At 36.4% G+C, this 22,085-nt stretch overlaps 3 protein-coding genes across 5 annotated transcripts; 1 reads left to right on the top strand and 2 right to left on the bottom strand.

Moving 5' to 3' along the window:
- Positions 1 to 419: 419 nt before the first annotated feature.
- LOC146163528 (uncharacterized) lies at positions 420 to 8,581 on the bottom strand. The gene is made up of 12 exons (XM_083381283.1): positions 8,441 to 8,581; positions 8,033 to 8,117; positions 7,719 to 7,798; positions 7,563 to 7,654; positions 6,941 to 7,120; positions 6,632 to 6,697; positions 6,210 to 6,367; positions 5,717 to 5,850; positions 5,536 to 5,604; positions 4,690 to 4,947; positions 3,627 to 3,914; positions 420 to 1,911 (listed from the first exon to the last, which is right to left on the bottom strand). The coding sequence occupies exons 1-12, from the start codon at positions 8,453 to 8,455 to the stop codon at positions 1,807 to 1,809; spliced, it is 1,530 nt and encodes a 509-aa protein (XP_083237409.1). The 5' UTR covers positions 8,456 to 8,581; the 3' UTR covers positions 420 to 1,806.
- Positions 8,582 to 8,753: 172 nt separating this feature from the next.
- Positions 8,754 to 11,240, top strand: LOC146163529 (BCL2/adenovirus E1B 19 kDa protein-interacting protein 2-like). The gene is made up of 2 exons (XM_083381542.1): positions 8,754 to 8,958; positions 9,186 to 11,240. Exon 2 carries the CDS (start codon positions 9,211 to 9,213, stop codon positions 10,300 to 10,302), a length of 1,092 nt encoding a protein of 363 aa, XP_083237668.1. The 5' UTR covers positions 8,754 to 8,958; positions 9,186 to 9,210; the 3' UTR covers positions 10,303 to 11,240.
- On the bottom strand, positions 11,074 to 21,118 carry LOC146163530 (uncharacterized). 3 transcript variants are annotated; one of them, XM_083381541.1, is made up of 14 exons: positions 20,297 to 21,118; positions 19,971 to 20,024; positions 19,341 to 19,892; positions 17,180 to 17,266; positions 17,050 to 17,102; positions 16,412 to 16,502; positions 16,215 to 16,336; positions 15,839 to 16,043; positions 15,341 to 15,450; positions 15,006 to 15,108; positions 14,550 to 14,674; positions 14,066 to 14,147; positions 12,641 to 12,789; positions 11,074 to 12,054 (listed from the first exon to the last, which is right to left on the bottom strand). In XM_083381541.1, exons 1-14 carry the CDS (start codon positions 20,340 to 20,342, stop codon positions 11,848 to 11,850), a joined length of 1,986 nt encoding a protein of 661 aa, XP_083237667.1. In that variant the 5' UTR covers positions 20,343 to 21,118; the 3' UTR covers positions 11,074 to 11,847. The 3 variants fall into 3 exon arrangements, 2 of the variants coding, with proteins under 2 accessions (XP_083237667.1, XP_083237666.1); XM_083381540.1 differs by having other exon boundaries at positions 14,060 to 14,147; XR_014494521.1 differs by lacking the exon at positions 14,066 to 14,147 and having other exon boundaries at positions 11,914 to 12,054.
- Between the last annotated feature and the right edge of the window lie 967 nt (positions 21,119 to 22,085).

A 22,085-nucleotide genomic window follows, 5' to 3' on the forward strand; every position in this document is an offset into this window, starting at 1 on the left:
ACGTAGTAACTATGTAAAGTGAATGTTTAAAATTTGTATCAAATTCGGTAAAAAAAATATTCTACTTTCACCCTTGTTTCGAACTTCGAACATCTTTCATTCAATTTTTTAAAACGTTTAACTCGACAATTTTATCAATATGCAAGTTTATAAACGTTCACAGGTCCTAAAAAAATTTGGCCGCTTTTCCCAGAAAACTTCCCCCGTTGGTACTGTCACTGTAGCCTAACGAAGAAGTGCAAATTAACCAGACGCTTTTTGGTCAATCAAACCTTCCAATCAGTCACTAAGATAAAAAGCAAATTATTTTACGTATAAAATAAAATAAGCTAATCATACCATTCTATGTAAAGCACAAACCTCAGTACTGCACTTCAGTGTAAAGCAGGTCAATGAAAAAATATTCTATTTCGGTGAAAACTATAGCGTAAAACACGGTAAACACTCACGGACGCTTAAAAACTGTCAGGTGTCGAAATAAAATGCTACACGGCAAAATCAGGGGTGAAAAAAAAACGAGAAAGAAACAGCCTTAGTTACATGGAACGCTAGCAAAAATCGTGTCCGCCAGACGTCCTTGATACGTTTTGTTACTCGGAAACTGCAACGTCACCAGAATTCACGGAAATCTGTTGGTTTCTGTTATGTCAAAACGCATATGCCGAGCGTTTGGGTACTTGAAACACATTCACGTTACTGGAGCTTAAACAATGTACCTTTTATCATTGTCTTTCACGTTATGTGACGCCGTAGCGATATTAAACTGTGCATGACTGGTAAAGGAATATTGTCGTTCTAAAATTGCACCCAAACATCGGACTTGGATTCTCGCAAAGATCGAAGTTAAATGTCCTTTTCGTTACTTAGCAAGGCGATTGCCATATTTGCTAATTGCAAAATGCCGAGCGATGCGCAAAAAATATAATACGGGCGTGCGTACAATATAGGACGCTCGGGTTCGTGCGACAAAAATCCCTCGCAGAAGGCAAAGTCGACCAGGCGTCTGGCAACATTGAATGCGAACAACCACAAGAGCTAAGAATATCTTCATATATAGCCGCAGCCGAGACCCTGGGCGGCTTCCTTCGATTGTGCAGCGCACGCTTCAACCCCCCACCGCCGACGGCGCCTCATTTATGGTTTTTGAATTGATCCAGTAAGAAATTTCGGCTTTGTAGACGCGTGTTCATCACATCAATGAAAATTTGGAACGCACATAATGAGTCTTGGTGTCGATTTACCACACTTGCTTATATGAGTTATAGGTCGTTTAGGTTTAATAAAACGTGCAGTTCAAGTGACTGCAAATTCACTATGAATAGGATAAAAATGAACTCGAATAGAATGGGAACTGGTGGATACCCAAAAGGTAATTGAAAATACAGCCCGCGTAAAAATAGTGTTTGAGTGGTGTTGAGTTATAACAGGTTTGGCGAAATATTTTTGTTAAAAAATATACATATATAGAATAGATATATATTATAAAATTGAATCGATTTTCGGGTCGGGTAGGAGGCCAAAAAATAGCTGGTGATTATATGATAACTAACATGAGAAAAAAAACAGCGGCCAGAGTACGCAACATTTCATATTGAGAAAAATAAATAAAAAAGGGTTAAACACAAATGTGCCGACGCTTTTAATTACTGAGCAAAACAATTTCCGACGTCCTAATTACAAACGACGCGAATTTAAGTGAACCAACATTGTGGTCGCGCTTGAATTAAGGCAGCGGAATCGTAGCCACATCTACAGCGCCTTCTAGCGGTAATAAAAATAAAAAACACACGCTCGAATTTGCGTTTCTCAATCGGTGGGTCGCACTTGCAGGGTGATCTTCTGCTGGTTGTCCAGGCAGTCTTTCAACTTGTCTTCAGTCATGCTCATCCGTTGCTCGAGAATCGTCATTGTCTGTTGTCACGTCACAATTTGATTAGGGAAACAATTTTGTTTTCAATTGTTTTAATTCTTAACTATGGAGTTTTCTTGCTTTAAGAACTTGAGTTGTATTTTTTTGCAGTTTTAGTGAAAAACGACCAAACTAAGCAACCTTCTTATCAAAAAATCTCAACAGGGTCAACTTATAAGTTTGCCTTTTTTGTTCGGCAAATAGAGGGTTCAACGAATATAGATTTTGTGTTACTGTTGGAAAACATTTTCTGGGAGCACTAAACTGAAAAATTAAAACCAAAGGTATCAACCATTGAAATTAAAATATTTAGGACTTTAACAGCATTTTTTTTTTATTCGAAATTTTCTTCTAAGAAAAACAACCTCATTGAACGCGAAAGGTAAAAAACAACCCTTTTTTAACTTTTTAAACTCGTTTGGCCTTTTCCAGGAAAATTGCTTAGAGCTGGCTGGCGGCTAGACATTGACCGAGACAGTTTGCTTATTTTATCCTGTAAACAAATTCCGGCGCCGTGCATTACCAATTTAAGGCGTTTTTTGGCGTTTTTGGCGTTCGCGCATTGCCGCAAAAACATTAGTAGGTCATCGGGCCCGTGAAAAAACGTGAAAGCAGTTCGAGGACCCGTCTAATTTTAAACGCCAGCGATTTCTTAACACAGGTTAAGGCACGAGCACCGTGCCTGGCGGGTTTATAATTAAACGTGGCGGGAGACGCAAAAAAACTTGGGACAAAGACCAAGCGTTTATCTGTGCGGTTATATTTAGCGATGCACCAGCGCACTCATTGTTCCGTCTATCTTGTGTAGTGCAAGGCGCGAAAATAGACGCACGGAAAATTAGGTATTATAGGAAGCGCATGTGCGTCGGCGAAGGTCAATCGCTACACGTGTTTCGCGGTGGTTGTGTTGCAATGCGTGTATTTTCGACTAGGAGAAAAGGTCAGAGCGTTTTAAAGCTATGCGTATGTCGTGATAAAACGCTGTGGAACACCACGGAAACGCAGTGCTTGAAATATTGCAATATGATGCAACACTCCAAACTTAAATTTGCAAACCGGCCGATTCATGTTAGTGTCGAGATTAGGTCTTGCCACGTATTACATCTAGATAAATTATACTTGCGAATTTTCAATCGGTAAATGTAATTACTTAATTGTGCGATTGCAACGTATTTTGGAAGCACAAGGCGATTTATTGTTCAATTTTGTTTAACAAAAAGCCCGGATTGGCAGTGACCCCAAAAGAGCAAATAAACATATTTAACAACCAGAACAGTTTGGCACTAAAACAAAACAATTGCTATCGATCGCTGGCTTCTGTCATATACGATCGTACGGTCCTATTCTTTTTTTTGTATTTTAGTGAAAGTGCTTTATGACTAAATTTAATTGGGTAAATAATCTATTACTTGCGGTCAAGCGGTCAAAGGTAACCGCGCAGTAAGCACATGTTGCCTTGACATTGCAGCTGTCGTCCAGTGTTACTACCTTTGTCGTAGATTACTCTAGTTCCAACCTTTTTAATTACTTCTAAGTGCTTGGCAATAATGTTTAACTTACACCGATTGCTGTTCCTCTTCCAATAACATTGTTTGCTTTCTATTTAATTAAGGTGTGAATCCACTTGAGCCATAGTGTGTTATTAATAAAGGTCAATGATAAGTCTTCAATATCGGATCCGGATACACTAGTTTTCTTTAGGATGGAAGTAACAAACCTGTGTGAGCATGTCGAGCTGGCCGACGATCTGTTCCAAGGTGGCGGCCAGCTTGGGGGGTATTTGGCGTTCCTCGAGGGGTGCGGTCACGCTGGTTCCGAACCGGGACAGGTCGGGGTCGCTGGCGGCGCGCTGGGGCTCGCGGAGCCTGGTGGGTGACTCGAAGTGGGGCTGGGGGTGTGGGTGTGGCTGGGGCGAGTGAGGGGCGTGGCGCGAGTGATCTGCCAGGCTTCTGCGGGCGCGACTTGCCTGGTCTGCCGAAGTCAGGTGAAGCTCCTCCAATCCACCCTGTATGTGAAAATGCCATTATTTTTCTGGTTGTGAAAATGTGTGCTAAAGGGTCTTTAAGTCGTTTTTAAGTTTAAGTATAATATATACTTTTCCTAGATTGGTTACTCAGATAAAAGGTCTTTAAATTTTGTTTACCGCTTTAGAAGATTGGGTGCAATATTATGTTTAGGTATATATACTTATTCATTTATTTAGATTGGGGACGATTTTAAGTTTTATAAATTTGTTTATCCATTATCTTTCGTTCAAATTTTTGTTTATATATTTATTTTTTTATTGGGGCAATATTTAGTGGGATAAGGGAGATCCGAAAGCGACTTGTCCTAATAACAAGGCCAAACGCGTTCTCTTGATATGAATTTATTTGGTTCTGTTATCGAATGTTTTGTATATGGGGGCTTAGGGGGTAACCTTAATTTTCTAATGTTGGTTTAGGCTCAAGGCTGCATTAGAGAGATTTTAGGCCCCATTCAACAGCAAGAGCGGCAAGCGATATAAACAATTTCTATGCTACATGCGAAAAAATGATCATATTTTGAAAGTTCACTCCGATTATTTTAAAATTACAATAAATTTGGTCGATGCAGCAATGGCTAAACACTTAAACAGTCACAAAAATTCAAGCCTACGCCTGTCAAATTGTCTGCATTCCGAGGCAAGTTGTAGATTGACGGCATATACAGCTTCACAAGGTTAATAGGTAACTCAAAACATTCGGGACACATTCAACGTGTAAAAGTATAATTATTTATCGAGTGGTCAATTTACTCACAGCAGGTTCGGAGAACATCGCCGGACCGACGTCCATGACGTCAATGTTCGAAGTGGCCCGGATGTTGCGCGGTTCAGAGGGCAAGGTCATCGACTTTCTAGCCGGGGACGTCTTGGTTCGGTCGGCGGCGTTCGGCTTCAGTCCCTGGTTGCCAGGGAAACCGCCGTTGCACTGCGCATCGTTGGTGCGCAGGGTTGGTCGCGAATGTAGCGACTTTGTGACGTCGACGCTGTCGAAGTTTGTCTTCCAAACAATGACCTTCAAAAAGGTTTAAATGTCAGCGGTTATTAAATGGTTTACTGAAATCTGCTTTCGGATTCTAAATTTTAGACAAACGGGAGTAAAAATACTAGATATTTATTGAAGTATCAGAAACCGATATATTAGGGATGGTATGCATCACAAAAGTTATTTCCGATTGTAATAAGTTTGGTAGAAAACAATCAAGTTTTTATCTGGTGGACTTTAACCAGGAAATAATAGTTTAAGATTCGCCGGCTTCGATTTTCTCCTTAAATATCGTAATAAATTACCAATTATCGACTGGGGTCTGGGACATGTCTATTAATAAATAAAACAATGCCATGTTGAAGCCGATGCCTGATTAGTGATTACCATTAGTTGTTCGTGTCATACGAAGATCCTAACCTCACGTAGACTTTTTTTAATTTGCAAAACAAAATAGAAGATTTTATCTTTAGCATTTGCTAACATTTTCTTGTAGTATGAAACATGACACATGAAAACTACTAAATGTGTCAATCTATGTTTTTGTTTCTTATTTGCCACTGGTTGCACATTATTGGCTTAAATATCTCTTTTCAAAAGTTTATGCATTTAACTTACCTGCTCATCAGAACCACCAGACGCGAAGTATTCGCCATTTCTTGAAAACGCTGTAGCGGTTACCGGTTCCTAGAAACGGAACATTTAGCACAGGTTTAAACAACGTTAACTAGAATAGCACGGATGTAAATTAAACCCACAGTAGGTTGTTACATTGGTAAAACTCTAGTTAGAAAGTCACCTGGTGTCCATGAAGTGTGAAAAACAGGCGACCTTCAAGAAGGTCAAGTACTTTCAGCGTGCAGTCGTTTGATGCGGTAAGTAGATAATTTCCGTTCGGATGGAAAGACACTTGGTTCACAGGACCACTATGAACTAATTAAAACAGTGGTTGATTAACATAATCACATGGAAAAAAACTTTCATTTCTGTTTTAAAGAAAAAGCAGAGTTTTTTTCAAAGGGATCTTTGAAAAATAAAATTGCAAAATTTTTACATGTCATTTTAAGAGTGCCAGTCCCTTAGTTTAAATCTACTATACTGGACTAAAAATAGGACACTGACTAAAATAATTGTTTACATATAAAGAATGCAGTAGTTATTTAGAAAGCTTTGGAATCTTTAATACTAAAAATACTCCTGCTGGCATAACAGCAAAAGTGTCAATACACTTGAAGTTAACAAATGAAAACATACAATAACTACAAAAGCAACAATGATGGTACTTATTTTACCTTGATAGTGCTGTAGAAGTTTATTGGTTCTAATGTCCCAGATCTTGCAAGTTGCATCGGTGCCCGCAGCAGCAATACATGTTCCACTTGGATGGAATGCAACATTATTCACAAAGCCTCCATGTTGAAAGAAAGTATGAATGCACTCTTTGCTGTTCCTGTAAAATAGGTGTCACTATAGGTCATATTTCTGAGAATAAAGTTATTTTTTATCATGATGATAAACAAAACCTTGGTATGTTGCAAAGAATATGACTGAAGGCCATATTAAATCAAATTACAGTTAACCTTGGTCTGTCATAGGATTTTTTTTTATTTTTAATAAGAACAAAAATAGTGACATTATTACTAAACTATGTGTCAAATGTAAATACAATGATTAGTTTGTTTCTTCTAAATAAAAGTTTTTTCTTTCATAGTACCTGTCCCATAGCTTTACTGTCTTATCATCACTACCAGAAACAATCAGTCGATTGTCAGGTGAAAATCTGTCAAACATTAAGCACACTTTTTGAACAAATGTTGAATTTGGTAGTTTTATTTATATTATTTTTATGTTATCTTAGTTTAAATGTAATTAATAGGTCAGGTATTTTAGCATACACAAACTTCTAAAAATGTATTGGTATAAAAAGGTTTACACTTGTTTATATAAAAAACACTGTGCTAAATATATTACAACATTAAAACATATCATTGGTTTGACATTAAGGCTAATAGCTATGACATACTTTGCACAGCGGACCCAATTCATGTGTTGGGTAAGAGAAAATTGGAACTTCTGTCGGTGAACTGACCACATTTTAATGGTTTTGTCATCAGAACAGGTAAGGAGGTTAAGGCCATCACTTGAAAAGTCAATATTTCGAACGGTGGCGGTATGAGCTTTGAATACAGTTGATTCCCCTTTCCTAAAAGTTTTTAATTAATAATTACAATATAGTAAACTTGAAATAAGGATAAAGTTGTATCATTTGAAATACAAAACTTGCATCTTCTAATTTAAGTTTAGTACATAAGACAAGCTTTAGATAGTTAACTTCAATTAGACATTGTTAAAGTTTAATTATATACATGTTTACATTTCAGCAGACAGCGTCATGAAAAAGGTCATGACAATTCAAGATGTTTATAACGAAGGTTATCTAAAGTTTTAATCAGAAAAGTGTAACAATTAAACACTAAAAACAAAATGATAGAATAAGTAAAATGACTTATTGGACCCTAAAATTTTTAATTAAAATACACAATGCCATGTAATTATTAACGGACACAGGCTGGTTTGAGGCAAAAGTAAGATAATTTAATAGTTATCAAAATTAGATTATTCCCCTATAAAAATACAGCACTTACACGCTTGGAATCCATAACCTTACTGTCTTGTCCCTTGAAGCTGACGCTACAAGATGTCCAGATGGAGAAAATTGAACCGATAAAATTGCATCCTTTTATAAAACAGAGTTAAAGTAAGTTTTTTCAATTGGTGTAAAAGTAATTTACCAATCTTACCTTATGCCCAACAAATCGATATGATCGCATATTTGGTTTAAAATTCCAAATCATCAAGCAGGAATCCATTGAACCAGTAGCTGTGAAACATTACACATTTAAAAAAAGTCTAGTGTATTACATTTTTCTTCACATTTTTTGTAGTAACTTGCTATAATAGCCAAAAAATAATAGAAAACAATACAGAGTTTTAACAAAACATGGGCTGGCAAAGAAAATTGAAATGCTTATGTGACACACATGTGTTGTTAACGGTTTCAAGTTAAACAAACTATGAATTCACTATTATAAAATACTCAAAAAGTCATTTTTACCTAATTGCTTCATGTTAGGATTAAAGTCACAGCTTGTGACAGTGTCCCTGTGTCCTTTGAATTGTCTTTCCAAAGTGGGATCCTCCTTTAAACAAGAATATTATGCATTACTTTATCTATTTATAAACATCAAACATTACATAAAATACAATTTAATTAAACAGCTAATATTTTAGCCAATACAACTTTAAATAGCAAAAAAGACATTTTCCATGCACAATTTAAACTCAAACTACAGATCTCGAACGTTTTTAGCTGTTAAATGTGACATTCTTAGTTTTATTGCGGTAATTTTAATGTGTGAGACATCTATCTAGTATATATTACCCAAACTTTGGGCGTAAATTCGTATCTATAAAATTAACGTTATTCTGCAATTAAAACATTAAACCAATCGTAACAACTTACCATTAGAGCTGACATTTTTATAAAAGTTGCACAAAATAACTGCTGTTTTTATGTGACTTCACTGTCGTTAAGAGAAACCTAAATTGAACCCGGTAAAGTACGAACTATTAACCTCTCAGTTAAAACGAGTTTCAAAACAACGTTCGTTACCCGCGTTTGCAAAAACAACCTTGGCTCTCTGGCGTTTGCGTGGCAACGTCTAAAATAAGTTTCTCGTCACCCCAGCGTAAATTAATATAAGGGAGTGATAACGAATCTCCTTCTTGCCATTAAAAATGTTTTACAAGCTGTAGTCTGTTCGCGTATGATAACATAACAAATTACTGTAATCTTCTCCGAAATTGTGCGACTAACTTAATTGAAAAGAGATTGTAATTTGGGAAAGTAACCGCACAATGGAGTTGTATTGTGATTAGCAGATTAACGTCTTTTCACAGAAAAGGCTTAGTACGTGTTGTCGGTCGTCACTGGTTATTCAACGTTTCGGGCCAAAGAGACGCTTATTAAGGCGGAAGGCAGTGAGTAAACAACTGATATGTTCAATATTATTGCTGCAAAACGTATGTATTAAACGTATCGATCGAGAATAAAAAAGCAGTTCAACAAAAGGATGGTGAATATACCATTGTTTGTTTACTGCAAATTGTTTCTTGATTTATGAAATTTTATAAGCAGTAAGATAACCAAATCACGTTATTTTAGGTTAGCATTTTTCAATATATTAATTTATATGTTGTTGTTGCAGATAATACTTGTTATGGACTGAACTGATGTTACAAAATATGGCATCAGAAACACCACCACTGCATGAAGACAGTCCTGTACACCCAGACAGCTTTGGCCGAAACTCCAGTTCTAACAGCACCCCCCGAACTCGACTCAGCAACACATCAGGCGAAATCACATTCGAGGGAAATTGGGAGGAGGATGATTTGGTGGCACTGTCCGGTGTTGCCGGCCAAAGTTTTCACAAGATTCACACTGGCTCAAGAAGCAACAATTCTGCCGGTTATGACCAAGCTTACCGTCGGAAGTTGAAAGTTGATCGAGAGGAAAATTATCCTGACGATCTTGATTTGTCCGGGTCAGATTTGGACGGCATTATGACCCCGGAGGAACTGTTGACACCTGATGACATGGATTCCTTCGTTGATTCGCCACAGCACAATTCTGGCATTGATTTGGAATGGGATAATGACACTCCAATTGTGAAACCAGTTGACAATACTGAGCCTGTTCCTGTCACAATTCATGGTTCTATGTGGAGGACTGTTGTAGTTGGGGACAACAATTACAAACTCGACTTAGCCGCAGTCAACCCATACCGACAAGTTTTATCGCATGGGGGTTATTATGGTGAAGGATTGAATGCTATTGTTGTGTTCTCGGCTTGTTATTTACCGGATTCTGAAGAGAAAGAATACAGATATATTATGGACAACTTGTTTTTGTACGTGGTCAGCACTTTGGAACTGTTAGTGGCTGAAGACTACATGATTGTGTTTTTTAACGGTGGCTGTCGCCGCCGAAACCTCCCACCTCTTAAGTGGTTAAAGAAGTGTTACCAAATGATTCACAGACGCTTGCGGAAAAACCTGAAGGAGCTAGTCGTAGTGCACCCCTCGTGGTACATTAGACTGCTGCTTGGCTTCTTCCGACCATTCATTAGTTCGAAATTCAGCAAAAAGCTGAAACTAGTTCGGAATTTGCATGAGCTTGCAGACGTTGTCCCAATTGAGAGTGTCACAGTGCCCGATGCTGTTCAGTTGTTTGACATGAAACTCCACAAGTTGCAAAAGGACAAAACGACAAATAGTGACTTGTCTGGTACCAGTGGCTCATCCTCAGCTTCAGAAAGATAATATCAAATGACCAGCACTGTGGCCTGTACAGATGCAACGCTTGATCAGCCGTACTATTTTAAGTGTATTGTCTTCATGTTCCATTTGTAGGTGGAGTTTTATTTCCAGTGTTATTTTGTTCTGCTTGCTTTCACTTTACTTGTCGCTGTAGTGTCGTTATACACAATATCAAATGAAACACAAATCTTCAAGCACACCTTGCACAAGTTTTAGGCTGGACAGACAAACACCACTCAACATTCCAACAACTATATATATTTATTTCATGTTTTAGCTAATTTATTTTGTTACATCACCAACTGCCAATACTCATTAGTACACATTAAACCACCTATATACCGAGTGGGCCAAAAGTGGGCTTACAGTTATAAAAAGTAGGGTTTGGGTCTAAAAGTAAATCTATTGTTTTGTAGTTCTTCTCATACATTCTTTACAGCACCCCCAAAAAAGAAATCCATTGGTGTCAGGTCAGGTGAGCGTGGTGGTAAATTCAATGCTACCTCTTCTTTCTCTTCCAACTTTTGGCCCACGCTGTATATATACATACAACTTATTGTTTTATGAATGTTCTTGTTTTTCTTTTCTTGTAACATGGCAATACTTTTTTTTGTAATCTGATAAATGACCAGAAACAAATATGTTTAATAAACATATCATTTTTTTTAACAAAACTAATCTATCTGGGTTGTTTGGAGAACAATACCATGAAGTCAAACTACTATAACTGCTCTGACGTTGCACTGTATGTTTACCACACATATCTTGTTTTGGAATGCATTGTATTTATACACAAGCAATTCAGCACAAGTGAGATTTATTTCAATTTAGTATTCACTGTTACCTTTTGCTTCCCGTGTACTTGTAGTTAGCCTTATAACAAATTAGAATTTTAATAAAAAAAAAGTATGTAAAAAGACTTGTATTTAAATAAAATGCTTAGAAGACGTATTTTGTCAATTAGAAGTTCTGCTCGAGTTGTACAAATGTATTATTTAGATATGCACACAACACAATAAAGAAAAAAACCCAAACACCACACACTGTGATAAAGTTAAAATACAACTTCGCCATTTAAAATTCTTCCACCAGGAATTTTTGCTTAATGTTGCTAATTGAAGAAAATAATAAAAGTTTTGTTACATGAGTAAAACAACGGTCCTATAAAATTAGTCAAAACACTAAACTAAATTTAAAATTAAAATAATGATTTTAGTTACTAGGACAGTAGCGTGTTTTATTAAATTCTTTGAGAGAAACATTTACTTAAATTAAAGTGTTGAAATACGATTGTTATTACTAACTGGCAAAGTAAATTGGCTCTTGTTAATAAAAAGCCCCCCAAAAAGAAGTTTTGGTATAACTAGTGCAAGTTGTGCCATAGCAGTCAAACGTAACATTACAAGAAAATTAGTTTTTGGCTGAGGAGAGATCTTTTAGACCTCCCTGGTGCCCTAAACAAATAATTACAGGTTCTAACTCAAATATGGAGCAAAGCAAAAGTGATAAACAATAAGAGTTTAGTAAGTTCTTTATGTTGAAAGAGCCTTAAATGACAGTGGATTGGTTGCTTTCATCCTCTTCTTCTAAAAGAGCCTTAAATGGAAGTTTCTGATGGGTTGTGAGGAGAAAGTGGAGTCCATCTTCAGGGAGTTCTCCGTCGAAGGTCAAATAAATGGTCCACTCAACAATGGTCTTTCTGCCAACCTTGCTCTTGGTCATCTCTAATTTGTTGATTTTCCTCACACCTTCGAGCTAAAACATAAAAGAAAATCAAAATCGAGTTGAAAATTAGTATAAAAAGTTAGTCCAGATCTACCATTATTTTCAGGACTGTGAGTAGAGACAGTTACACCAGTAATATATATAAACTGAAACAACTATATTTAACTGAACAACTTAACACCAAAAAAAATCAGTGAGAAGACTCCTTAGTTGTGTCAAGCAATTGTTTAGCGAAAATAATGTTAAATGTTAGTAATAAATGTATCTCTTAAGTAAGCTTTTCGTTGAATCTAGACCAGTAGTTCTCAACCTGTGGTAAGCCACCACTACTAGGGTCATAATGTGATATGCAAGCAGCTTGTAGGCCTAATGCAGAGTTTAGAAAAGTTAACACACATGTGATATTGAGACTGCCGTAAGTTATATGTTCTCTTTTTGGTATCAACCTATAACTTGAAATTCTCCACTAGCACTGTTCATTAAGTTAAATAATCATAAAATTTTTAGCAAAATGGTTTATTTGAAACCAAGTGGACTGTATAGAGACCCCAAAATGCCACCACTATGTGATGAGATCATGGACATAAAAATTGAGAACTATAAAGATCTGACTTACCTTAGACAGTTGCTCAGTAAGTTCCCCCTCTGTAATCCATTTTGTTTTGCAATTGGAAACCTCAATGTCCGATTCATGGAGTTTTAACACATGGACTGGGTCCTCAGATGCTGGTTCTTCAGTACTTTCTTCAGGTGCTCCAGTGGTTTCTACAGTTAATTTTGTTAAGAAGTTGGAATTAGTTGCAATACCTCTGGATAAAATAAAAAAGGTAAAAAATTAAAAAAAGTATTTTGTGACATTTGGCACCTGACAAACATGTTCATACTCCAACTAAGTTTGTTTCTGTTGTTAAATATTTGTTTGATTTGAATAGGACATTTTGCCTCATCTAAATAGAAATTATTTACTATACAAAATTGCTAATTAAACGCTATTCGAATGTGCTACCTGAAATGGTATAAGTAGCAGTTTACTGTCGAGTATTTTATACGACAATTCATTTAACTGACTCCTGCTTTAAATAAACAATGTTTCAACAACTCTTTACAATTTTTTGCAGGCAAATTTAACCTATAGGTAATGTTGTAATAACGCCATAACTAGCAACATTTTGACTGATGTCTGTTTTAATTAAAAACAATGAGACACTTTCATTAGTAAAATAATACCTTCTGTAAACAATTTTTAATTGTCAGTATCCGTTTAGTTTTGCTAAATAAACAACTCTGTCAAGATAAAAAAAACATCTAATAATATTTTTTTCTGACTAAATAATCTGAATATTGGTTTGTTTTAAAAAGAAACTTCATCTGGTCAAAATGGTCAGAAAATTCTCATTAAGAACTCCTTATTATTTTTTAATCATATATTTCAATTAACTTATTGCGTAATGGACCATTCAAGAATTCATACACAACTTTTGTACTCCTCTGGTATTCTGTGTTATACTAGTTTTAAAAGGAAGCTTCGATTAACTATAACTAACTAAACTTGCAATTTAAAAAAAAACAAAATGAAGACAGACTTGGAACACATATAAAAACATTTTGGTAGTAATATTTGCCCTGAATAAAAAAATGTCTTAAATTATGTTCAAAATGTAACATTTAGAGAAGAAGCCAACGTGTATAACTGTCCATCAAAGCATCGTAGACAATACTAACTTTAAAAACTTCTAAAAACGGATTTACAAATAAATTAATTCTTTACCCAAATATTGGACTATATTCTGACAATTCTAACAGATAAAAAATTTGAAATCACATTCAGATCCGTTCTCTCCTCCATACTATTGCCTCTGGTTTCTGCCATTAAAACTAAGTAATCCATTATTGTTTATTCAACTCGATCTATTTCGCTTTTTCTCTTAACCATTTTGACCAGTGAGTGAAGCCCTTCTTAAAAAAACAGCAAAAAAATCTCTTCCTTGAAATGCTCAACTGCCTAAACCTCCTGGAAAGCAAAACTGCAACCCACCAACACCTGTCATCGACTCATCAATGCCAGTCTCCTCTTTACTTTGGTCGTCTGTCTCAGCGGCTGCTGCCGTTTCTTCCATGAGCACCTGTCAGAAGCGAAACAAGCAATTAGCGGAGTCCGGCTACTGCCAACACACATTCCGCTAGAGGGCACCACACCCCCGTGCTGTGAAATAAGCCACGTGCCATGTTTTTGGGCAGATGCCTGGTTTCGTGCAGGGTTTTGTTGCTAAATGAAAATAAACTGAAAGCGATAAACAGAAAATTTTTAAAAGAATTACCTGCTTACCTAAAATAGTAGTTTAAATGTTGCTACAACAATGTTACCAATAAGTAAATTCTATGTCCATTAATGTTCTAGACATCAAACAGAGGTTAAATTTGGAAAGGAATTGCATCACTATTTCCCATTATTAAGGCGGATAAAATCTGATTAATGTTTCCTTTGTGTGTAGTAATCCTGTTCTCACTGGCTGACGGACACAAACCTTTTCCAGTCGCTTGAGCAGCAAAGTTTTAAGCCCGGTGGATTTCAGGCCTCGCTTTTCCAGGTTTGCCTTCAGCTGATTCACTTTCATCTTTCGCAAGTTGTACAATGTGGCTTCGATGAAACCTAAAAAGTAGAAAACAAACAAGTTGACCAGGAAACCTCATATTCAATCTATATATATAGTTCTGCTAGAGTTTCTTCAGTACTTTAAAAACATGTACCTACAAAAAGTTGACCTAACTTTTTGGGTAGTTATTTGGCAAAATCAACACAGCATAACAATGCTAACTAGTAGTGGGATGTATCATCAATAGGTACAATGGTAAATGACATATAAAAGTAAGGTAATAGTGGACAACACTAAAGGTGGTATCTTCAAGGAAATAAATAGACATAAAGCTTTTCATTGCATGCCAAGTGTAGGTAAAAAGTAAACAGAACGAGCATAAATTACCTTCAGACCCTTTCTTTGTTTCTGGCGTGATTAGAGCATCACTGTCAGAGTTATAATCCGACTGCTGGCATGCTTGGCCATTTTCCTGGGATTCTGTTTCAACCTTAAACATTATTGACAAACAAAATCAAAAAATCATGTTTTATGAACAAGTCAGTGATATTTCTGTTTTGAAACATTACAAGCATGTTAATAAAAGTATTTTATAAGGTGCCTTTTTATAGTATTTAGCCAAAACACTTCTTCTGATCATTGTTACCATGATACAGCTCTACTGAACACTGTGCAAGCCATAAATTAGTCATTTTAAATAGAATCAATGCTAGAAATTACACCTTGACATTATTTTCCACAGCTGTATTAACCTCCTCAGTGTTCTCCTCTTTAACCTCTTCCAGTGTAACTTCTTCCTTTATTAGAGTAGGTTGAGATGGGTCGTAGGAATCTACAAAGCAAAGAATTTGAAATAGTTTTAATAATTATAGCATTTCGGCCTTCTGACTCCTGAGTTTCCAATCATAGACTAAAGTGTGAACTGACTTCCTTCTGTGACCTTGTTTACAAGGTAGTGTGTAAACATTGTATTGGCCAAAATTTAAGTCCATGATTTATCTTGTAATAGTAGGAACCTACCTTACCTAAACCTATATGTAAATATATATTAAAAACTTGAACATTTTCAGAAGTAGGAAACTTTCCACAAGTAATAAAATGTTAATAAATTAAAAAATATTGATAAAAATATTTTCTTATAAAACACATCATTTTAAGTAAGATTAAACTAATAACGGCTTTAACCATTAAACTTTACTTCCATCGTAATTCGTAACAACCTTTTTCACTGGTAGTGGGTTCTACATTTTGAGAAGCTGAAGAATGATTTGTGGCATTTTTATCCAGAACTTCCACTTTGATTTGCTTGGCTGGAGGTGGTTGCAGAGATTTATCTTCTAGTTTGCTGTTTTCACCAGCGTTTGCAGCAGTTTCAGCCTGGCGTTTTTTCATTAGAGAGGCAACTTGTTTTTCCGATAGCCATTTCTACATTAAAAAAGGTTGGTAGCCATTCTATTATCGACCAAAGACATACTTTTTGCCATTACAAACTGCCTAAATCCATTTTGTTATCATTTTACAAAATTTGTGTTACCAAAAAATATTAACCAAAATACTTGTGACGTTTGTCACTTGTGATCCAGATAAGATGCTTACAGAAAATTTTTCGTAGTGATTCTTTGACTTGCAATGTGTTATTTTTGCTGAAACCTCAGAGTTGTAAAACTTGTGACAAATCTTGCAGAAGAAGCCGGACACAGCAATCACATACTTCTGGCCTAAAAAACAAGACGAACATCAAGAATTATGGAAAATAATTTCCCGGCAGTTAAAGTGTCCTGTAAGGCTGTTACCTAGAGCAACTTCTGGATCATAAGGTGGAAGATCAAAGTTTTCAATCACTTCTTCTTTTTCTTCGCCAGGATTAAAAACTGCATCCTCACCCTTTAATAAAAACAAAAGTTACAAGTACACATTAAAACGTTGGGAATTATTGCAAAAAATGCCACTCCGAATGCAATTTTGGCAAGCTTTTTATCTAAAAATCTACCAAGATAAAACAACTGGCCTTAGCACTGCATGTAGGTTTAAAATTGGCATTTTTTAATGCAAGTGGTTGAGCTTTTTTTCCAAAATATAGGGTACACTAAATCTAACAGTACTGACTAATGAACACCTGCAATAGACTTTACTCTGTCACCACTTCAGTTGTGGTAAAACTATCAATGGGAACAATGTTTGGTCCACAGTGTAATACGCATGAACTTTGGACATATTTGGTTTAAGTGCCGATCTGGATACACATGTTTGGCCTGCCAGTTTAAAAGGTTGCACAATGCACACACCTGCACTACAGTGAGATGTTGTGCAAAAGATAAATTAATGTGACTTATAGGACTTAAATTGCTAAAAAATGTGAATGACTTTGACACGGCTTAGATAATTTTAAAACTACTTGTTCACCACACTGCTAAAAAATAATACATCATACTTTTCCATTTGTCGGATCCAATTTCTGAACTTCGGCGACTGGGGGGACAGGAACTAAAAATAAATTTGTACAAAGACATGTAAGGTCAAAATCATAAGATCATAGAAGTTAAACTTAAAATTAGACTTACGTTTTGCTGGTGGAGCTTGAGTAGGGGCTGGCAGCGCATTATGAATCTGTTTTGGGGGAGAAGGACGCCTCATTGGACCTGGAGGACCTTTTTAAATATTGAGGCAACGTTTTCAAACTTAGATAATAACATATATACAGACTTGTTAATCATTTCCCACAAGCAAATTACTTTTTATGTGTCATGACAAACATCCGTAATGTTAGTACCTAAGCTCGTACAGAAACAGGTAGCATATTTCGAATGTTTTAAATAATTCTTTGCTTATTTTTAACATGGTAAAGAAAGCCTAATCAGGGTTGTTCCTAAGCAAAAATTTACACTCGCCAGTCGGGAGAGCGGCTATCCATCACCACTCGCCCGGACAAAATATCACTCGCCAAAATTTGCTGGTACGCTGTCTGCAAATTTCCATCCTAGCGCGGCCATTTCTTCTTGGATTATCGTTATTCTGGCTTGTGGTTTTTATACAGAAACATTAGTTTTTATAAAAGTCTAGTCGTTTATTTCCATGCACAGATGAACAAATTAATGACCCATAAAGCAGTTGACGCCTAAAACAATGTTTTTTAGCGAACACTGACAATTTAGTAGCCACGGCCTGCCTGTTTACCATTTTTCTAAAAAACCTCGCGCTCTCTTTTTTTGTATTCTGTTTTTTCTGTGCTTGAAGGACGTCTTAGCGCAGGTTGTTTAACGCCACATATTGCCTAGCACTATAGTTACTGGTTTAACAGCAAATAATGTCAAATAATTGTAAATTTACATTCATTCGAAAAACATGCACCAGAGGTTATGTGCTGCGCGACGCCCTATAGTGGGACGTTTCAATTTTCCAAGGGCGTCCGCAAATGTTTCCACTTATGCCTTTACATAATTGCGATATAAAATATTCACAAACAGTTGTTTTTTAAGCTTTGTCTTGGTTGACCGCTCTGAACTTTAAAAATATCGCAAAAACATACTTACGTAGACTAATTGCTAATTCTCAGCTGTAGTTGCACAAGTAGGCGATATTTTCGGTCCCTCAAAACATCAAAAAAAAAACACTGCTTACAAATATTATTATAAGACATTTGCATTCAAACTTATTGTTAGCAAAAACTGCAGCAATTGCTCTTAATTTCCTAATAAAAACAATTATAAAAATACAAAAAAAAATAGAATTATTATCCTGGGTACATCTCAAGTCCAATAAACTTTTCCAAAGGCGTCAACGACTGGGTTAAAACAACGACTGGGTTCATTTAAAAATTAACCATGTTTAAGTTAAACGATAAACCTTATAACTATTTGCCACTGCAGCAATAACGTCTTTGATTGTTTGCCGGTAAACAAATTTTTTTAAACAGGACAAAGAGTCTTTATTACGAGCTTCGAACGTAACTTCAACATTAACCTTATTATTTGTGTAGTGTTGAAGGTATTTGCGTCTTAGTGTTTAGGGAAATAACTGGCGCTAAGTAATATTTCGCTTAGTAGTGGTGCTTAACACAAGTCGTCCTACACCAACTAATTAAATTTCTCGCCGGAGCCTCTCGCCAGTCGGGCGAGTGGGTGTCAATCAGCACTCGCCGGGAGCAATTTGCACTCGCATTGGCGAGCGGGCGAGTGTTTAAGGCCAACCCTGCTAATGAATTAAAATATGCTACCTACTTCCATATGGGCTTTAATATTTGTTCTATGCTTAACTACAGCCCATAGACTAGGGTTCTCAAACTTTTTTCTTAAGTGGCCCATTTACGTTGCAAAAAAATTCTGTGGCCCAATACATTTTTTATGAAAGACAAACTGTAAAATAGGTTTAGAACAAAACACAGCAGAACATATTTCAAAACAGATTATTTATTCAACCGTGCATAAGTGAGATACTTGCGGCTGAACAATGAATTTACATTCCTTTTTAATTCTTCCCTAAGCCATTATTCCTGTAAAATTAAATATCGTGACACAATGAAACTAAATCTAGCTTTTTTAAATTGGTCTGTGGCCCACCTCAAATGTTCTTATGGCCCACTGGTTGAGAACCGCTGCCCTAGACATTGTGCTCCTAAATTTGCAATGATATTTTTAATTATCATAATATGTTTTCCTCATTAACTTCATAAGCACTGTTTCCACAAAATTTCTAACAAAAATACAATACAAAAAATTCTGTTACCTGGACGTGGTGGCTCCCATCGTCTATCAAATGAACCAGGAGGAGGAAGTCCCCACCTTGGAGGAGACTGCCTACGTGGAGGCGGACCCCTGAACCTGTCCCACTCAGGGGGTGGAGGACCCCAAGATCTCGGAGGACTGCGACCACGGGGAATGTAATGGGGTGGAGGAGGACTTCTTCGAACCCAATGCGGAGGCGGACTCCGCTCTCTTTTTCTCCATTCAGGTGGAGGTGGATGGTATCCATGAGGAGGTGGAGATCTTCTTCGAAAATCCCAAGGACTAGGTGGTCTTTCCCTTCTGGGGCTTGGGCTTCTGGGTCTATGCAGTGGAGGGTAATTTAGTGGGCTCGGAGCTCTTATTGGAGATCTTCTGCCCGACTGTGGCCTGTCGTTGTGGGGACTTGGCATTTTCTGAGGAGGACTCCTCGAACGCTTTGGTGAATAGGAGCGGGTCGGCGGGGCTCTTGGGGGGCTTATTCCACGAGGTGGACTGCCTCTGGGTGGGCTACGGCTGCGATAGTAATCACCCCACTTGTTTCTGTCATCACGACCTGGTTATGTTTTGCACATGATTATCAAGCGAACACAAAATGTTAAAAACAACAAAATGAAGTAGGAATAATAAATACCTGGAGATCTTCTATCTGAACTCTTAGGCATTGGAGGGGGCCCAGCTGCAGAGCCTATAATAAAGTAATGAGAAAAGAGCAGCAATTTATTTACAAATTATAAATAAGGTGCAATAAAAAAAATAAAACTTAAATAGCCTATTTAATACACATTTACAATAGGGACTTATTGTGCTGACATGCCTTTACAATATTAGTTAACAAAACCTTGTTAATGGCTGAATGTAGATTAATAGCTGAATGTAAATTAATAGCTGAAAACGACATCTACAACTTTTGAATTTCTTTAAAGAACATATTTTAGGCTTAAAAATCATTCTATTCACCTTGGGAGATATACCATGATCCAGATCTCGGTGGTGAACGACTCATATCTTCGAAGAACACTTGTTCATTAGTTTCTACAATACAAAGAGGCCCGATATCTGTTGAATCACTGCCGTTTGGAGTCTGTTCTGGAAGCAAGATTTAACTGTGAGAGGACAACTGCATATACCAGCAAACCCAATCAGTTTGAATATAAAACTCTACTCTGAGAACTGTCTATTTTTTTATTAAATGTCCATAACTATACTAAGTGATCCTATTTTCCTATGAAAGCACCTTCAACCTAACTTTCTACACAAAAAATCAACTGCTATTGTTATTCTATAGTTGCACACTAACTTACAATATGTCAAACTAAAGATAAGCCATGAAAACCAATCTGAATAAAAAATGTTATAAATAATGCTGCAGAACTGGTTATAGGTTGAAAACTTCTGTTTAAGATTTAGTTGACCTCACAGGGACATATACTTACTTATGGCCTGGCCTTCCGCATTGCATATCTTTCTAATTGTGCAAACATTTCTTGAGATCCTTTTCATGTTTACTCACATGTTGGACTTTCCATGTTAACAAAAAGGGTTTTGTATAAAACTGTCTAAATAAGTCATCCCACTCAGTTGCATAAAAACTTTACAATTCAGCTGTTTAAAAGTGACTAACCATCAATAAATTTAAAAATATTCAATGCGAAACTAAAACAAAAATTTGCAATTTCATCCAAAACTATAAATATAAAATTTAAAAGATTTCTTGTCTAAACTAATTGTCGCCAATTTCGTTACATTTCCTTCGGGATATTAACTAAATATCATAAACTACAACTCCGCAACTATAGTGTCAAGCAAAGGTAAACAATGTAAACACGCAGTTCAAGACCTTAAGCGCGTTGCTCAAAAAATTGACATTTTGTGTCTCTTTATAAAACATGCAACAAGTTTATTTCAATTTATAACTTGATTTTATTTTGTTTTTACAACTAAATAGAACAGTATATAAATTAGTAGAACTTCTAAAACTATAGTATAATTTGAAACAATTGCAAAATCGAAAGACGTAAAAAAATTGATCAAAAATGGACGTTAAATAGGCATGTTGGCAATGACATAATCTTTTAGCAACGCGTGTTGCACAATTCCCACTAAATCAATAAAGTCGTAGTATTTTCAGATAAAAGCGGGGAGTCGAATAGGACCCGAACGGAATTTTATAAATTGGTTTTGGCCTATTTTTTAGAACGTTTCCCTAACCAAGGGTAGGACAACGCAGAGGCGTAGCCAGGGTGTTTTGCGCCCGGGGGCAAACTATAAAATTGGCGCCCCCTCCTTGATGTTTAATCACATTTTGTATTACATTAGCATAATATACCTTAATTTATAGAAAAAACAATTCAAATTTTAATAGAATATTGTATTTAAAAAAGAAGCAGCCTCATTTTGGCATTTGTAAGCCTCATTTTTGCGCCCTTGTACCTTGGCGCCCGGGGACATCTCCCCGTAGCTACGCCTCTGGTTCAACGTTTTCATAGTCTCGGGCCAAGCAAGGTCTCAGCGGGCCACAATAAATTTTCACCAGCAGTTTAATTTTGTTGTTAAAATTTATATAATTACACTCCACAACGCCGTAACGAAGGTGCATTGAAGTTGAGAAATCTAATAACAGCACACAACGAAAATGGGTATAAGTTACGAATATCGGATATATCGAATAGTGGCTAGATTTTTGCTATAGTGTTCACGGTTCTATATCTACCGGTATCTGGTACTATTTTCAAAGATTCCGGTAGGC

Source organism: Ascidiella aspersa, chromosome 2, assembly GCF_963924565.1.
Source record: "Ascidiella aspersa chromosome 2, kaAscAspe10.2, whole genome shotgun sequence".
Lineage (NCBI taxonomy): Eukaryota > Metazoa > Chordata > Ascidiacea > Phlebobranchia > Ascidiidae > Ascidiella > Ascidiella aspersa.

What these genes read in the sequence shown, in the direction of transcription:
- LOC146163530 (XM_083381540.1), bottom strand. Translation starts at nt 20,342, where the DNA reads ATGAGTCGTTCACCACCGAGATCTGGATCATGGTATATCTCCCAAG. An exon ending in TTCAGATAGAAGATCTCCAG is followed by an intron (nt 19,893 to 19,970) that starts GTATTTATTATT and finishes AAACATAACCAG; the next exon opens with GTCGTGATGACAGAAACAAG. An exon ending in TGAGTCGATGACAGGTGTTG is followed by an intron (nt 12,790 to 14,059) that starts GTGGGTTGCAGT and finishes AATTAACTGTAG; the next exon opens with AAACCACTGGAGCACCTGAA.
- LOC146163528 (XM_083381283.1), bottom strand. An exon ending in AATTGGGTCCGCTGTGCAAA is followed by an intron (nt 6,698 to 6,940) that starts GTATGTCATAGC and finishes AATGTTTGACAG; the next exon opens with ATTTTCACCTGACAATCGAC. An exon ending in ACAGTAAAGCTATGGGACAG is followed by an intron (nt 6,368 to 6,631) that starts GTACTATGAAAG and finishes CCTATTTTACAG; the next exon opens with GAACAGCAAAGAGTGCATTC.
- LOC146163529 (XM_083381542.1), top strand. Translation starts at nt 9,211, where the DNA reads ATGTTACAAAATATGGCATCAGAAACACCACCACTGCATGAAGACAGT.